At 52.1% G+C, this 13,144-nt stretch overlaps 2 protein-coding genes across 2 annotated transcripts; both read right to left on the bottom strand.

Moving 5' to 3' along the window:
• Window positions 1-7,123: 7,123 nt before the first annotated feature.
• arl4d (ADP-ribosylation factor-like 4D) lies at window positions 7,124-9,387 on the bottom strand. Its single transcript, XM_011604818.2, has 2 exons — window positions 9,232-9,387; window positions 7,124-8,686 (listed from the first exon to the last, which is right to left on the bottom strand). Exon 2 carries the CDS (start codon window positions 8,582-8,584, stop codon window positions 7,976-7,978), a length of 609 nt encoding a protein of 202 aa, XP_011603120.1. The 5' UTR covers window positions 8,585-8,686; window positions 9,232-9,387; the 3' UTR covers window positions 7,124-7,975.
• Window positions 9,388-9,957: 570 nt separating this feature from the next.
• On the bottom strand, window positions 9,958-13,136 carry tmem106a (transmembrane protein 106A). The gene is made up of 8 exons (XM_011604887.2): window positions 13,002-13,136; window positions 12,299-12,477; window positions 11,971-12,034; window positions 11,737-11,890; window positions 11,397-11,537; window positions 11,288-11,331; window positions 11,158-11,211; window positions 9,958-10,779 (listed from the first exon to the last, which is right to left on the bottom strand). Exons 2-8 carry the CDS (start codon window positions 12,465-12,467, stop codon window positions 10,671-10,673), a joined length of 735 nt encoding a protein of 244 aa, XP_011603189.2. The 5' UTR covers window positions 12,468-12,477; window positions 13,002-13,136; the 3' UTR covers window positions 9,958-10,670.
• Between the last annotated feature and the right edge of the window lie 8 nt (window positions 13,137-13,144).

Raw genomic sequence — 13,144 nt, 5'->3', positions numbered from 1 at the left:
TCTAAGTTCCACCTCTTTTTGATAGGCCAGCGTGGATCAACCAGGACCCCCAATCGGCCTGATTTGGTTTTTATCGCTAATTAAAGGAGACGGATCAGGGATAATATGACATCAAAATGCTACACGGGTAAATTACGAGGGGCGAGATGTGATTAAGAGGTGCCCCGAGCCCATCTGGCTGAGAGGAGGCGCCGCTGAACTCTGATTTAGGTGCATTTTATTGACGCTTTAAGCGCCGCGATGCCGGCTGACGAGGTAATTGGACGAGGGGGCAGCTGAGCCCCCCCCCCACCAACACCAGCCAATCGCCCAGGCTGGATTAGAAACGACCCGTTGTGGCTAACAGCCGGGGGGGTAAGAGGTAGAAACTCCTGCTGCAGCCTGGACATGGAGCCGGTTTATTTGACCCAGCCAACCATAAGTTAAGGCCGTTTTATTTGCACACTTGCTGCAGTTTTTGGGGTGGATCATCCAGATGGAGGCCTTCGTGACGCATATCCGACCTCTCGTCACGCCTCTTTTATCCGCCGCGACCATCGTCGGGGTCAGAGTCAGCCGCCGCCTTTTATGGCCGGAGGTTATTTGTCTTCCGCGAGCGGAGACGAAGCAACAGAAGGTTCCACCGGAGGAGAACTCCAACAATTGGTGGGGGTGTGTGTGTGTGTGTGTGTGTGTGTGGGGGGGGGGCGTGATTGATATGACCATCTGCCCGAGGGGGCGGCTGGATTAAATTTGAGCGTAATCTTCAGGCAGACACCTCGGGATCATGGAAAGGTCAGCGAAGAATTAGGAGCACGTCGGGGACGGAACCACAACCAGTGAGAGTTGTGGGACGAGGCACTTTAGAGGTCAGCGTAGAGGTCAGGTCCTGGGCCTGACCTAGAGGTCAGGTCCTGGGCCTGACCCCCTGAGATGGACCTCAAATGTTAGCTAGTGATTCAAGGAACACCTTCCAACAGCTACAGCTAGCACTTCCTGTGTAGCTATGCAGCTAACCGCGCAGGAGACGGCAAGAAACAGGCTGAAACCGGCTGTGACTGGTTTCCAGTCGGTTTCCGCTAAGCTAACCGGCGATTGCGAGGGCTGAGGGAATCCGATAACCTTCTCCTACGGGAACAAGTAGGTGCGTTTGAGGGTATCGCACATTAACTGGGACTGGATTTACGAGCCGGACTCACAATGGCCACTTTGTCGTACTGAGATTAAGCCAAGAGTGATAATGTGACCCCCCCCGCCCCCCCGCCCTCGCCGTCTCAGATAACCAGCGTTTGACGGGATCAAATAATGCCCCTCCCCCGACAATAATCACGCAGTGCAGGTTTGGAAGTGTGACACCTGTATGATGATTCTGTCTCTAAATTTGAATGCTGACTCGTTAACTCGTTGACGGTAATAGAACGATCAGTTTCCTCGAAGGGTGACTCGGCCATGAGTGATGACATCACCGCCGCTCAACTGGGCGGAGCCCGAAATGGCTTTGAGGTGGTTTTGTTGGAGCTTGTAGGCGAAAAGTCTTATCAAATTTTCCCTCCTGAGAGTTGTTGCTCCCAGCAAAGCCGTGAAATGGATCTCCGAGGGTTTATTCTGGGCCCGAGCGGACTCGGACAGCCTTCAGTAGGTCCGTCCGAGGAAGTCGGGGCCGCGTCGACGAGACCGCAGCGTCTAAAGCAGTCGATTGGATTCGGCTCACGTCTCGTCTTACGGGAGCGTCACTGCGATCCAGCTGAGCCTGAGACGTGTCCACGTGTGGACGTCAGCTTCTGGCGTGAGGCTCTCTATTGTGTAAGAATTATCAGAACTGGATCATGATTTGGGGCTGCGCTGAAGGCTAACAAAGGCTAACGGAGGCTAGCGAGGCTAAGAAAACGCCTCGTCATGAATGCAAATATGAAACACTGCTTAGCAGCAACATGGGTGTTTGACTTTTTACTGAGGACTTTTCGTGTGTGTGTGTGTGTGTAACCTTGACAGTGAAAGCTAAGCTTCACTGAGTGCCTGTGAGCACTGTGCTATCTTTAGCTTTTGTTGAGGCTTTTTTACCACTGGCCTCCCACTCCTCCTCCTCTTCCTCCCCCACCTCCTCCTCCTCCATCCCCCCAGCCCACTCACTGTTGGCTCCACATGCAAACATGCACGCTCTCATGCATGATAGCACTCCTATACACATCTGTTACCGGGCAGATTAGAGGAAGCAACCTACTTTTGCGCTGAACTCGGGAGTCTGATGTTCGGGCCCGTTTGCAGAGCGAGCGTCTGGCGCCGGGTCCCTCCGAGCGGCCCTGCTCCCGCCCGGCGGCCTCTCCGGGTCCACGGTCATCGCAGCACACGGTCGCGTTCCTGTTAGCTGGAAATGTATTTGATTCTGTCCGCGAGCACGAGCAGAACCTTGGGTGACATTAAATACAGCAACAGTTAGAAAAGTTTGCTAATTTCCTCACAACCGTGAAAATATCACGTCAGAGGTTTCAACTTTAGATTGCAGAGTGATGCTAGCATCAGAGTGAAGAACTGATGCTAGCATGAAGCTAATGGAACCTGCTAACACGCTGAATTGGCTGAGTAAGCTAAGCCACTTTTAGCGTATTGGACATCGAGATATTGAAGATTCTGGGACGAAGAGTCGCTCGCGCTTGTATTATTAGATCAGCCCCTCCTTGGACCCTCGGTGGTGGTGGTGGGGGGGGGGGGGCACAACGCTGAAGCAGGAGCTAATCTTGGCCCGTAGCTGCACATTAGCATTGACTGCTGATGTCCGGCCAGAAATGATGTGGCTCATGTGGTTGTGAGCTTGTGTAACAAAACTCGTTTTACAGGGCGGAATGGGAGCTGTGGGGGTCGGCGTGCACCTGTAGTCACCACCCCCCCCCCCCCCCCCCCCGCCTCCGCTGTCAGCAGAGCATATGCACCACGTGTCATCGCTGGCCTCCTCCTGTCATCCCTGAAACCCCCTGCGGCTCCACCACCAGGCCTCACGTCAGGGAACAGGAGCCTCCTCCTCCGTCCTCCAGCTTCACCTTCCGAGCTGCGGTCCCTCCACACGACAGTGACGAGGACGCCCTACTTTCCCTCCTCCGCGCGTGTCGCCGTTAAAAGATTAGATCGGGGCGGGAAAATTGCATTTATTCTGCTCCCTCTCGATAAATATTCCAGTTTTTCCTTGATCCCACCGCGCGCCTCGGCAGCATTCGCAGCTGGTGAATAATGGATGCAGCAGGAACGTCCACAGCAGCGCCGGACTCAAACCCGCCAGTTTCCTCAAATTGCTCTGCACCTTTGGCGGACTGTCGGGGGCTTTGGCTGCAGCCTGGGGCTCCGACGCGGCCCCACCTGAGCCTCCATCCAGGTTTAATCATTTCCTAATGAAAGGAGCAGTTTGGCTCCGGCTCCTCTGCAGCTTCGGATGACTGGACGCTCCATTCAGGGTGATTTAAACGTGCACCCGGGGACGCGTCCCAAACTGTATCCACACAATAGCTTCCCATTTACGTTCCTCCTGCTCCTCCATTATAGTAATGGAGGCACAAAGCATTCCTCCTCTTCCTCCTCCTCCTCTTCCTCGCACCACAGGGGCCGTAAAACCAATAAAGGCTACGCGCTCGTTTAACCATGACAGGCAGAACCGTCTCCACCACCAAGTGTGTTCACCACATCCCCCCCCATCTGAAGCGGGCGCGGATGGCGAAAGAAAAACTGCGGCGCCGGAAGTCTGATGTGAACGGTTTGGTTTTATTGAAGCTGAACTCACACAAGGGACGCTATGCCGGCTAGCCTGACTCGCCTAATACCGTACGATTGTGGATTCCTACCTCGTCGTTAACCTCAACGCGCGCTCCCCATGCATCCGGCCTCGACCCCGTAGATCCAGATTTACGTAACCGCTTCCGGAACCCTGTGATGAACCCGGTTTCCTTCTGTTAGCATTTTGCTAGCCGCCGGTTTTGTGGGACGTGGGCGAGCTCATGCACATGGTGGCTGCTGTCATCCGTTAGCTCTCGTGTCTAGACAGGATTTAAGGCTATTTGTGACCCGCTGGTCTCATTCCAACAGTACTTCCTGGCTGGGCTCCCAGCTTTAGGTCTGATTAACGAGATTATAGCGGTGCCGGTGTGTGTCACCTGTGGGCTACAGGAGGTCAGAAGACGTGTTGAACAAGCGGCTCCAGCACTTTTAATGGAGGCCTGGAGGTCCTGGCAGCAGCGAAGTGATCTAAAAATACTAAACGTTGCCGTTCTGTGAGTCTTTTCCACCTACTTTTGATTAATTTCCAGGAAAACTGGAACAAACTAGACTCAGAAGAGCCGAGGAAGCAGAGAAGCTGCCTGAAAACCTGCACAGGTGCGTCCCTGGTGGGACTAAACCTGCTGTCAAGTCAGCACGCTGGTTTATTTAGGTTAGTCAGCGTGTCCATGACCACCGGGGAAGCGCTGACCTCAAACGGGGATTCATCCTCGGAGCAGCGACGTCCGGACCAGCTTCCCAACAACCAACCAAGAGGAAGAAAAAGCAATACGGGCTGACGTGCGAGTGCTTCTGGGTGGGCGGGGCCAAACAATAAGGCCGCTGTGGTCGCCTCATTTAGACCTGAATACCAGATCTGCTCCGCTTGGGTTCACCCTCACAGAGCCAGTCAGCGTTCCTGGTCCTGCCCGGAGCTTCACCCACACCCAGTTAGCCAGCGTTATATAACGTGCACGGACAAAAATCTAAGAAACAAACGTATTAACAGGCGAAACCTACATAAAACCACAGAGGGGGATTGTGCGATTCCAAAAAACGAGGCTTCTGGCTTTGATCTTCAGCGCCACCTTCTTTGATCTGTGACATTAATTCCGTCACGTTGACATTCAGAGATCCGCCCGCTCCCACGGCGACGCAAATAAAGATCTCTGATCTGGCAGCAGGTCCCAGATCGGCGCTTAAACGGCGGTAACAGATTAACGAGGGAGTCTGGAGGCTCGCGGGGGCGCAGCAGAGGGGTTTGTGGGTAATCCTGATGTGAGATGAGGGGCGGCCCAACGATCAAGGCGTAGAGGATGGACGGGGGATTTACTGGCTGTGACCTGGGTTGGGTTTGGTCCCTCAGAATAGCAGCATGACATCACCCATGAAGTCACACATCTGGACACGCTATTAAAACCATTAAATCCAGTTCAGGCTCGTTTTTGTGGCTCAGAGTAGCGCCGGGCGGCCCGGAGGAGGAGGAGGAGGAGGAGGAGGAGGAGGAGGAGGAGGAGGACCAGAGGCTGGTGGAGGGAATAAAAATGACTGGTGGTTTTTCTGGCGAAGGATGAATAAAACCAGATTAAACCCACGTGTTCCAGCAGGAGTCCGGCCCCACAGAGTGGCACTCTGTCATTTTTTTACAGCTTTGATGCTTCTTAAATCCCCAGAGTCACCCCCCCCCCCCATCTCAGCCATGTGGCATCTTAAGGACGTCCCACGAATATTGTCCTTTTCTGAACCCCTCTCCAAGGCCGAACCCCCCCCCATCAAAGAACCATGTGAAAGAACAAAGCCAACAAAGCTGAGGTGGCGACCAGCAAAGCAAAGACGATTAAATACAGAAAGATGGAGGGAGATAAGATAAAAGAGGCGGTATTGATCTTCCTCACTGGATCGGACATCGAGCCACAGAAAGCCATTTGACCCCCACAGGTCACACTTTAGCGACCATCAATTCCAGGTTTCTATGGCAACAGAAGATGGCGTTAAGGCGGTGGGGTTGCATTGTTTTCCATCAGCAGGGCCGTAAAGAGACTGCGGCAGAGCTGCTGTTATTTACCTTCGCGTGGACGAGCTCGTCCTTCAGACGCCTTCGTTCTTCTGCCGAACCTTCGACATCCGGGCGAATCAGAACGCCTCTTCATTGCTGCTCGCCGCCAAGTATCGGGCCGTCTGCCGGGTTTCCACAGAAACGAGATGGTTTTGATAACAGACATTAGAACGAAATTCGGTTGGACCTTAATTATCTCCCGACTCGGTTGTTCATAACAGACCTTGACAAAGGAGGCAGAGCTCCACACGCAGGTGAGAGGCAGAGCAGGAGGCGGGGCTAAAACAATCACACTCTTACTATTATTGGCGCTTCTTTTGTTCTGCGGCGTCTCCCAGTGTTCCGAGATAAAAGAGCGCGTCGAGTTTCTCCTCGGGTGACCCGATCGGGGAGCCGTCTCATCGCTGACACTCGTTTCCCAAAGGCTTCCCGTTTTCCGTGTCTCTTGTCAGCTTTCGTTACGGCAGAAACAAGACAGATAACAGGGAGAAACGGTAGCGCGTGTGACAGAAACACGCCAAGGAGAAGCAAAGAAGAAAAAAAAACCCAAAACCTGCTGCCAGCTAGCTGCTTTGGTTTCCCGACGGACGGTTGTCGGTGTTTCTGTACAGCTTCTACAGCAACAGAACCTGATGGACGCCTCCACGTGCCCACGGCTGACGGGAAAAAAGGTCCTTTGCAATGCTAATTTATTCAAGGAGCAGCTGCCGTGTCAACCTGAATCTGCGGAAGGCGTCCTTGAAAGTTTTAGGCGAGGTCGCAGGAGTTAAAGTGCAGTAGCATCTCTTCATACCGAGCCGCCAGATGCTAACCCGGATACACTGGTAAAAACTCTTTTTAGAGGGTGAAACCTTGAGCGGGACCGGGCTCATCTGGGACAAAGAGGATTCTTCGGTAACGACTCGTCTGAACAGGCCGACGGCATAAAGAGAGGAAAGGTTAAAGAAAACCGATGCTAGCTTCAAACATTGTAATGACCTTTTGTTGCCAGTAGGCGGCGCTACAAGTGTGACAACAGGGACGTTGGAGCGTGTTAAATGCTACGTCAGGCAACGATGCCGACTTCCTGTGGCTTCAGTGGCGATACTCAAACACTTATAGCTGGAAATACACAATGTACTTAGTTTAAAGTGACCTCACGGTTCATCGGAAGTTTACGAGTCGTGGTCCCGACGTCCCAGGAACATTTCTGTTCTGATGAATGTCGTGTCTTCCTGGAGCCGCTAGGTGGTGCAGTTTCACGGCTGTTTTAGAGTAGCTTTTTCTCGCTAAAACGGACCAACGCTGGGAAAAAAAGCCTTAAAATTCCCCCTCGGACATGAAACTTTTCACTGAAAAGGAAAACGGTGGATGTTCAGTGCTTGGATTTATTAACTTTAGTGTAACAAAAATGTACAATCTGTATAAACACGACTGTATGAAATCAGGGTTTGACCTCTGTGGCCTTGAAGCAAATGTATAAAGGGTTTCTGTTGCCGCGGCGACGGAACCGTCAACATCCCTTTGTGCTTCTTCACGTCGGAATCCTGCTTTATTTTCACATCATTTACAGGATAAATCCCATCCGTCCAACACGCACAACAATGTGGAATAAATATTTGGGGATAAAAACATCTCAGGAAGGTTGAAGACATTTTTTAAGGTTTTAATTATCTTTTTTCTGACCACAACGTTAATGTTTGTACTACAGTTAACCGTTAAGAGTCGGGGGTGCGGGTTAGTTCGGACCGACGTTCCCACACTCATCCAATCCCCGTGAATTCTCCATCCAGTCACCTCAACACCTCCACACAACTCTCCCCTCGCCGCAGTTTCCTCTCAGAACGTGGCTAAAGGCGCCCGCCCTTAGCATCGCGCCGTTAGCATTAGCATTACCAGACCCGCAACACAAACTTCTCGCGTCAATCAACAAGTGAATTCCCGACCTGCTGCGCCCAGAGTGTTGGGAAGGCCGTTCCTCCAAGTTTGTGCCGTTTCTAAATTTGTGCTCGACGTTCCTTTTGATTTTTTTTTTAACATTTAAACTACTGTTTCCACGGCAACCAAACCACAAAGTGATTTGTTTAGTGTTCTAAAGAAGGGGAAAGTTTCCATCTTCCCGATGCTCCGCTTGTCCATTTTCAAAGGGGAAAAGCACTTGGTGACCTCAGGAAAAAAGTTCCTCTTTCAACGCCTGGAAATCTCCCGCCACGCCTGGACAGTTCACCTCCTCCTGTTCCTGCTGTGCTTCATCATCTTCTTCCTCTTCAGGATCATCTCGTGAAGTTTCTCCAGGCCCGGCTGGAGCCCCCGCCCGTCCACGGCGCTGCAGCCCTGCACGTGATGCAGCGTGTACATGCTCAGCTCGTGCACCGACAGCAGCTTCTCCACCTCGCTCACCGACAGCGCCGAGTCCGAATCCTGCTTGTTGGCCAGGATGAGCACGGGCACCCCCTGGTTCTCGGAGGTGCGCGTGATCTTGTGCAGCTCCACCCGGGCCTCCTCCATCCTCTCCAGCTCCGTGGAGTCCACCACGAACACCATCCCGTCCGTCCGACGGGTGTAGGACTTCCACAGGGGCCGCAGCTTCTCCTGCCCGCCCACGTCCCACACCTGGAAGCAGATGCTCCGGGACGTCCCCACGGGCACTCTGACCTTCTCCGTGTTGAAGCCTTTGGTCGGGATGGTTTTCACGAACTCCTTCAGCTTCAGCCGGTAGAGCAGCGAGGTTTTCCCGGCCGAGTCCAGCCCGATCACCACCACGTGCAGCGAGTGGAAGCCCGGGAGGAAGGAGGGCGCGCTGGGAGCCATGTCGGTCAGGTGGTTCCCCATGGCTGCGGCCACAGACTCACACCTACTTGGAGCAGGCGACAGATTCCTGATTAAATCCCGTCTCAGAAGATCGCCCGGGTGGGATCAGGCGGCGCTGGAGACCTGGCAGAGGGAGAGGGAAGTTTTACACTCCAAGAAATGCGGGAATGTTTCAACCTGAGCAGATCTGAGCATCGGTGCAACATTTTGGTGCCACCTCTGAAATGATGCACAACCACGCGCGCGGCTGCTGCTGCAGGCTAACAGGTTAGCAGAGCTCCGTCCTGCTGAGCCCGAGCGGCTTTTCCCGAGGGCAGATTCGTGTCAGCGGATGAAATTCTGCGTGGATGAGCGCCGCTGCAGCACTAATCTGGTTTGTTGTTGACATCCTGACACGCATCACGCAGCTCCCGCGTTTGCGGGATATTTCTAGTTTCCACCGGTGCGACGTGTCTGCGCGCCAAACGCGTTCGAGTCTCGGTGGGATTCAGTTTAAAAAAAACACTCTTAATCCACCTTAGGAAATTAAACAACTTTAAGATCCCCTTCCCCGCGCGCGCACACACACACACACACACACACACACACGCACACACCGTTGAACTCCAAACAGAAGAGCAGGTGATTAAAGTACCGTGTAATTCACCGGAAGTTGAAACTATTCCTACCTTTTCTTCAAACGTGCGGCGAAAACATCATCCGCGGGGGGTAAACGGCTCCATCTCGGACTGTAAACGGGAGCTACTCGCTGGTGATCCGCTCCCGCTGCACTGTGGAGATCCACTGGATCCAGCGCACGGCAGCTAAAGCCCCGGTGACGTCACGGCCGCACGGACCGCGCCGACACTGCCACCCGCAGGCGGAGGGTGGGACTGCAACAACTAATATCTCACATTAGATTTGCCCTTGAGGGAAACGATGTTTATTTTCAGGGATTGTTACTGATTCGTAATAATTTAAATATCTCAGTGTTTCAGCACACAGCGGAATCTAAGTCACAATTGGGGTATGTGTGCGTTCTTCTTGCCCCGATCGGGTGATGGTGCCGCTGGTAAACAGCTCTCTCCCGCGGAGGTCTGTTCATCAATGATGCTGTGGATGAACTAACAACATTCTCTCTGTGCAAATGTCACTTGTTTTGCATTTGTTGCCTGCTATTATCATCAGTCCGCCGCGTTGGCTCCCCCTTGTGTTCGCTCCGAGGAACTGCAGAAGTCCGATTAAAATAAAATGTTTCTTCTGGGGTATTATGGGATTTTCACAAATCATAGAACCAAAACTAATGCAGAGGAAGTTCAAATTTTTTTTTAACAAAAGGATAAACAGAACCATATAAGATGTGGATTAAAGTTGAATGAAGTTGATTGCATCATGTAAAAAAACAACAACAACTGTTTATCTGTGAATCAAAATGTAAACTGATTTAATCAATCCGGTGATGAAAAGCCTGCCCAGCTCGACCAGCACCGGCTTTGGTCGGAGCAATTACAAAAGGTTTTATTGACATTGCACAAACATGAGCTTTGCTCCAGGTTAAAGTGATAAAGCAGATTTAACCCATCTTCAACGACCCCCCCCCCTTTCAGGAGAAGCTGCCAGGGAAGCTAAAAGGTTTTCCATGACGGTCCTGCCTTATTTTCCCTGGACTGGAAAATAAGTCATGTGACAGGTTTATATTCCGGCCTGACTTCCATTCCCGTTACGTCAGCACATTCAGGTTATTACACAAAAAAAAAAAAAGCACATTCAACACTGGCCTTTAACCTCTGACCTGCTTCCCATCGGAAGACGCTGAGCCCTGATTCCTCATCTTTTAGGGGGGGTTGAAGGTTGTAAACAGTCATTTAAAGCTGCAATTTACAGAAGAAAGTGGAGCAAAAGGCTTTTTGCCCTTCCCGGTTTAGACACTCGCGTGTTGTTGGAGGGGGGTTTTAGCCAGACGGACGTTTAAAACTGGAAAACCCGGATCCGGATCACCACAGAACCCACCTGCATTTTTCCATCCGTCCACTGTAGCGATCGAAAGCACCGAGGCTCAAAAAAACAACGCGGACGAGAAGACAAACATTCTCGGAATTCTTTTCACCGCTCCTCCTCCGGATTCCCGTCAGCTCACCGGATGCGGGATGGTTGAGTTGGTGCCACAGTCGACGTACTCGAAGGCGTCGACCGACAGCTGCTCCGTGTGGGAGAGATAAGAGACGTTCATGGTCATCCTGAGGGGAGACAGGCGCAGGTTAGCGGCAGGTTTTCCCACTTGAATCCTCATCTCAGCTCCGTCTGATACCCGGAGTGATGGGAAACAAACACCAACAAGGCCCAAATATTGTCGGTCTAGATCCAATAACCACAGTGCAGACGTATCAAACTGGGTTTTTATGCATTTTTCCCACAATTCTAAACTTTTTTTTTGCTTTAAAGCACGATGATACTGAGAGGACCAGCCGGTTAGCATGCTAGCTGTACCGAACATGCTCATTTCTGAGAAACGGTATTTTTGTGGCCTGGTCATGGTCTCAGGGGGGGAGGTTCTGACACCCTGTGGGCTCTCGAGGCCACCTCCCCGGTCGGTTCTTCACAGGTTTGAGACTTACTGCAGTTCCAGGAACAGGATGTGAATCTTGATGGTGTTGGACTTGCAGTACACGCTGAAACAGATGAAAGAGCAGAAACGTGGAACCAGAGATCAAAGGAGAAAGAGACAAAGATCAAAGTCAAACTCACTTCAAGCCCAGGTCTGAGATTGGCAGGTCAGTTTTGATGGCGTACTGCAACAGAGAACCGGGTCAGAACCTCACAGCGGCGCGGATACGTCGGCGTCAACGTTCCTTACCGATGATTGGGAGCGGGACTGGATGGCGCCCAGGTTGGAGATCTTGGTCTTGCCGATGACGGCTTTCGAGATCACACCCTGAATGCTGAAGTCCACAATGTTGACCGGGACAAAGTTCTCGTTGGTGATGTTGATGAGATTCTGGACGATGGGGAAAACAAAAGAATAAACCTTTGTAGTCCGGGTCATGTGACTCGACACTAAACGCGAAGGCGGCTCAGCAAAGCTCAGGTAGATGTTTAACAAAGGGACATGTGAAAACCTTAAATGACACGACAGGGAGGACAAACACGTGGGTGGGGTGGGGGGGAAAGTCCACCGGACCGGATTCTACACTGACCGTGACCTGCAAATCCACCGAATCCGGTCTGAAGTAGACCATGACCGACAGCACGGACACGGGGGTGAGCGTGATGCTGCGGGGGAACAGGAAGAAGAGGACCAGGCAGCAGACCAGGAGGCACAGCGCCATGGAGATGAGCACGTACAGCTTCCTGGGGGAACACACACGCCCACAAACTGTCAAAATCCCCGTCCGTGTCCCAGTTGGACCGATTCTTCAAGCGTCTCGTACGTTCGTCTTGGTTTGAGCCGCACGTCGTTACACGGAATCACGGCAACCAGCTGATCTTCATGGTCTGTCGGTCCACAAAAGAGACAAATTTAAGGTGAACTTCCCCTAATGCCTGGAGCCGGGGGGCCCGCGTCCTGTCCTCCAGGGACACAGACAGAAATCCTGGCTCGTCTGTGTCCCTGGAGGACAGGACGCGGGCCCCCCGGCTCCAGAGCCTTCAGGGGATCTCTGTCTAAACCTTTAACCTGACATTTGATAGGTTTTTAGCCATTATTTTAGCCACAATGGCCCATTTCCCATCGCTAGCGTCCCACCGTAAAGCACCAACCTCTGGGGATCCTGCCGGTGCCGCGGCAGGTGGGGCAGGTGTCGCTCGCACAGGTGCCGTTTATGGACCCGTACGGAGGGAAATGCTTCAGCGCCTTCTCCTTCTCCTTCTCCTTCTCCTTCTCCTTGTCCATCCCTGGCTCCAGCTCTTTGCAGCCGGATAGAACCATCGCGCTTTACCTGTAGGGAGGAGGAGGAGGAGGAAGGCCGCCTATCATGCCAAACAGCTGAAAACTTTCCCATAAAAGCAGGTTTTTATGGCACATTCTAGGACAGAGTCCGGCGTAATGACGTCACCCCCACATCGAATATAAACACTCGGACCAATTATTTCTTAATGTTAAGACATTCACCGGTGACGTAAGCAAACGTGTGCTTTTGTAATCATCAGAAAATGGAAATAAAGTCGCAAAGTATTGGGATTAATTTGTGTTAACTTGTATTAAAGATGTGTAACAACGACGCCATGGGTTCGAAGCGCGAGGACTTTACACGAAAGCAGGAATCGAGATCGCATTATCCGTTCACGGAAGTAATAATCCGACTAAACCTTTGGACGGTTTGGTGAATCTTTTCCATTTAAAAACAGTTGTTGTGCAACGCCAGAATTTCGTTAAATGGCGAACTTCGCTGTGACGTTGCAAAAAAACAACAACAACCAAAAACAACCAAAAACAAAACGAGCACGTGAGACCAAAACTCACCTGGAGCACGCGACAAATGCGGATTTCACTGTGATCGGGGCTTCAGGTGCAGCAAAGGTGCGTCTGTGCTCATGTTTGAGCCTCCAGAAGCCTGAGAAGCGCCGCCTGGGGGAGTTTCCTGTCCGCGCGAAGGTCGTGGAGGA

The sequence above is a fragment of the Takifugu rubripes genome, chromosome 1, assembly GCF_901000725.2.
Source record: "Takifugu rubripes chromosome 1, fTakRub1.2, whole genome shotgun sequence".
In the NCBI taxonomy this organism is placed as follows: domain Eukaryota; kingdom Metazoa; phylum Chordata; class Actinopteri; order Tetraodontiformes; family Tetraodontidae; genus Takifugu; species Takifugu rubripes.
The sequence above is the reverse complement of the archived record's forward strand: the minus strand, read 5'-3'. Positions and strand labels throughout refer to the sequence as shown.

Bases quoted from the DNA above. Each gene is read 5' to 3' on its own strand.
- arl4d (XM_011604818.2), bottom strand. From the start codon at position 8,584: ATGGGGAACCACCTGACCGACATGGCTCCCAGCGCGCCCTCCTTCCTC.
- tmem106a (XM_011604887.2), bottom strand. From the start codon at position 12,467: ATGGTTCTATCCGGCTGCAAAGAGCTGGAGCCAGGGATGGACAAGGAG. The intron at 11,332-11,396 runs GTAAGGAACGTT...TCTCTGTTGCAG, and splicing joins AGTCCCGCTCCCAATCATCG to TACGCCATCAAAACTGACCT. The intron at 10,780-11,157 runs GTAAGTCTCAAA...GTCTCCCCTCAG, and splicing joins ATCCTGTTCCTGGAACTGCA to GATGACCATGAACGTCTCTT.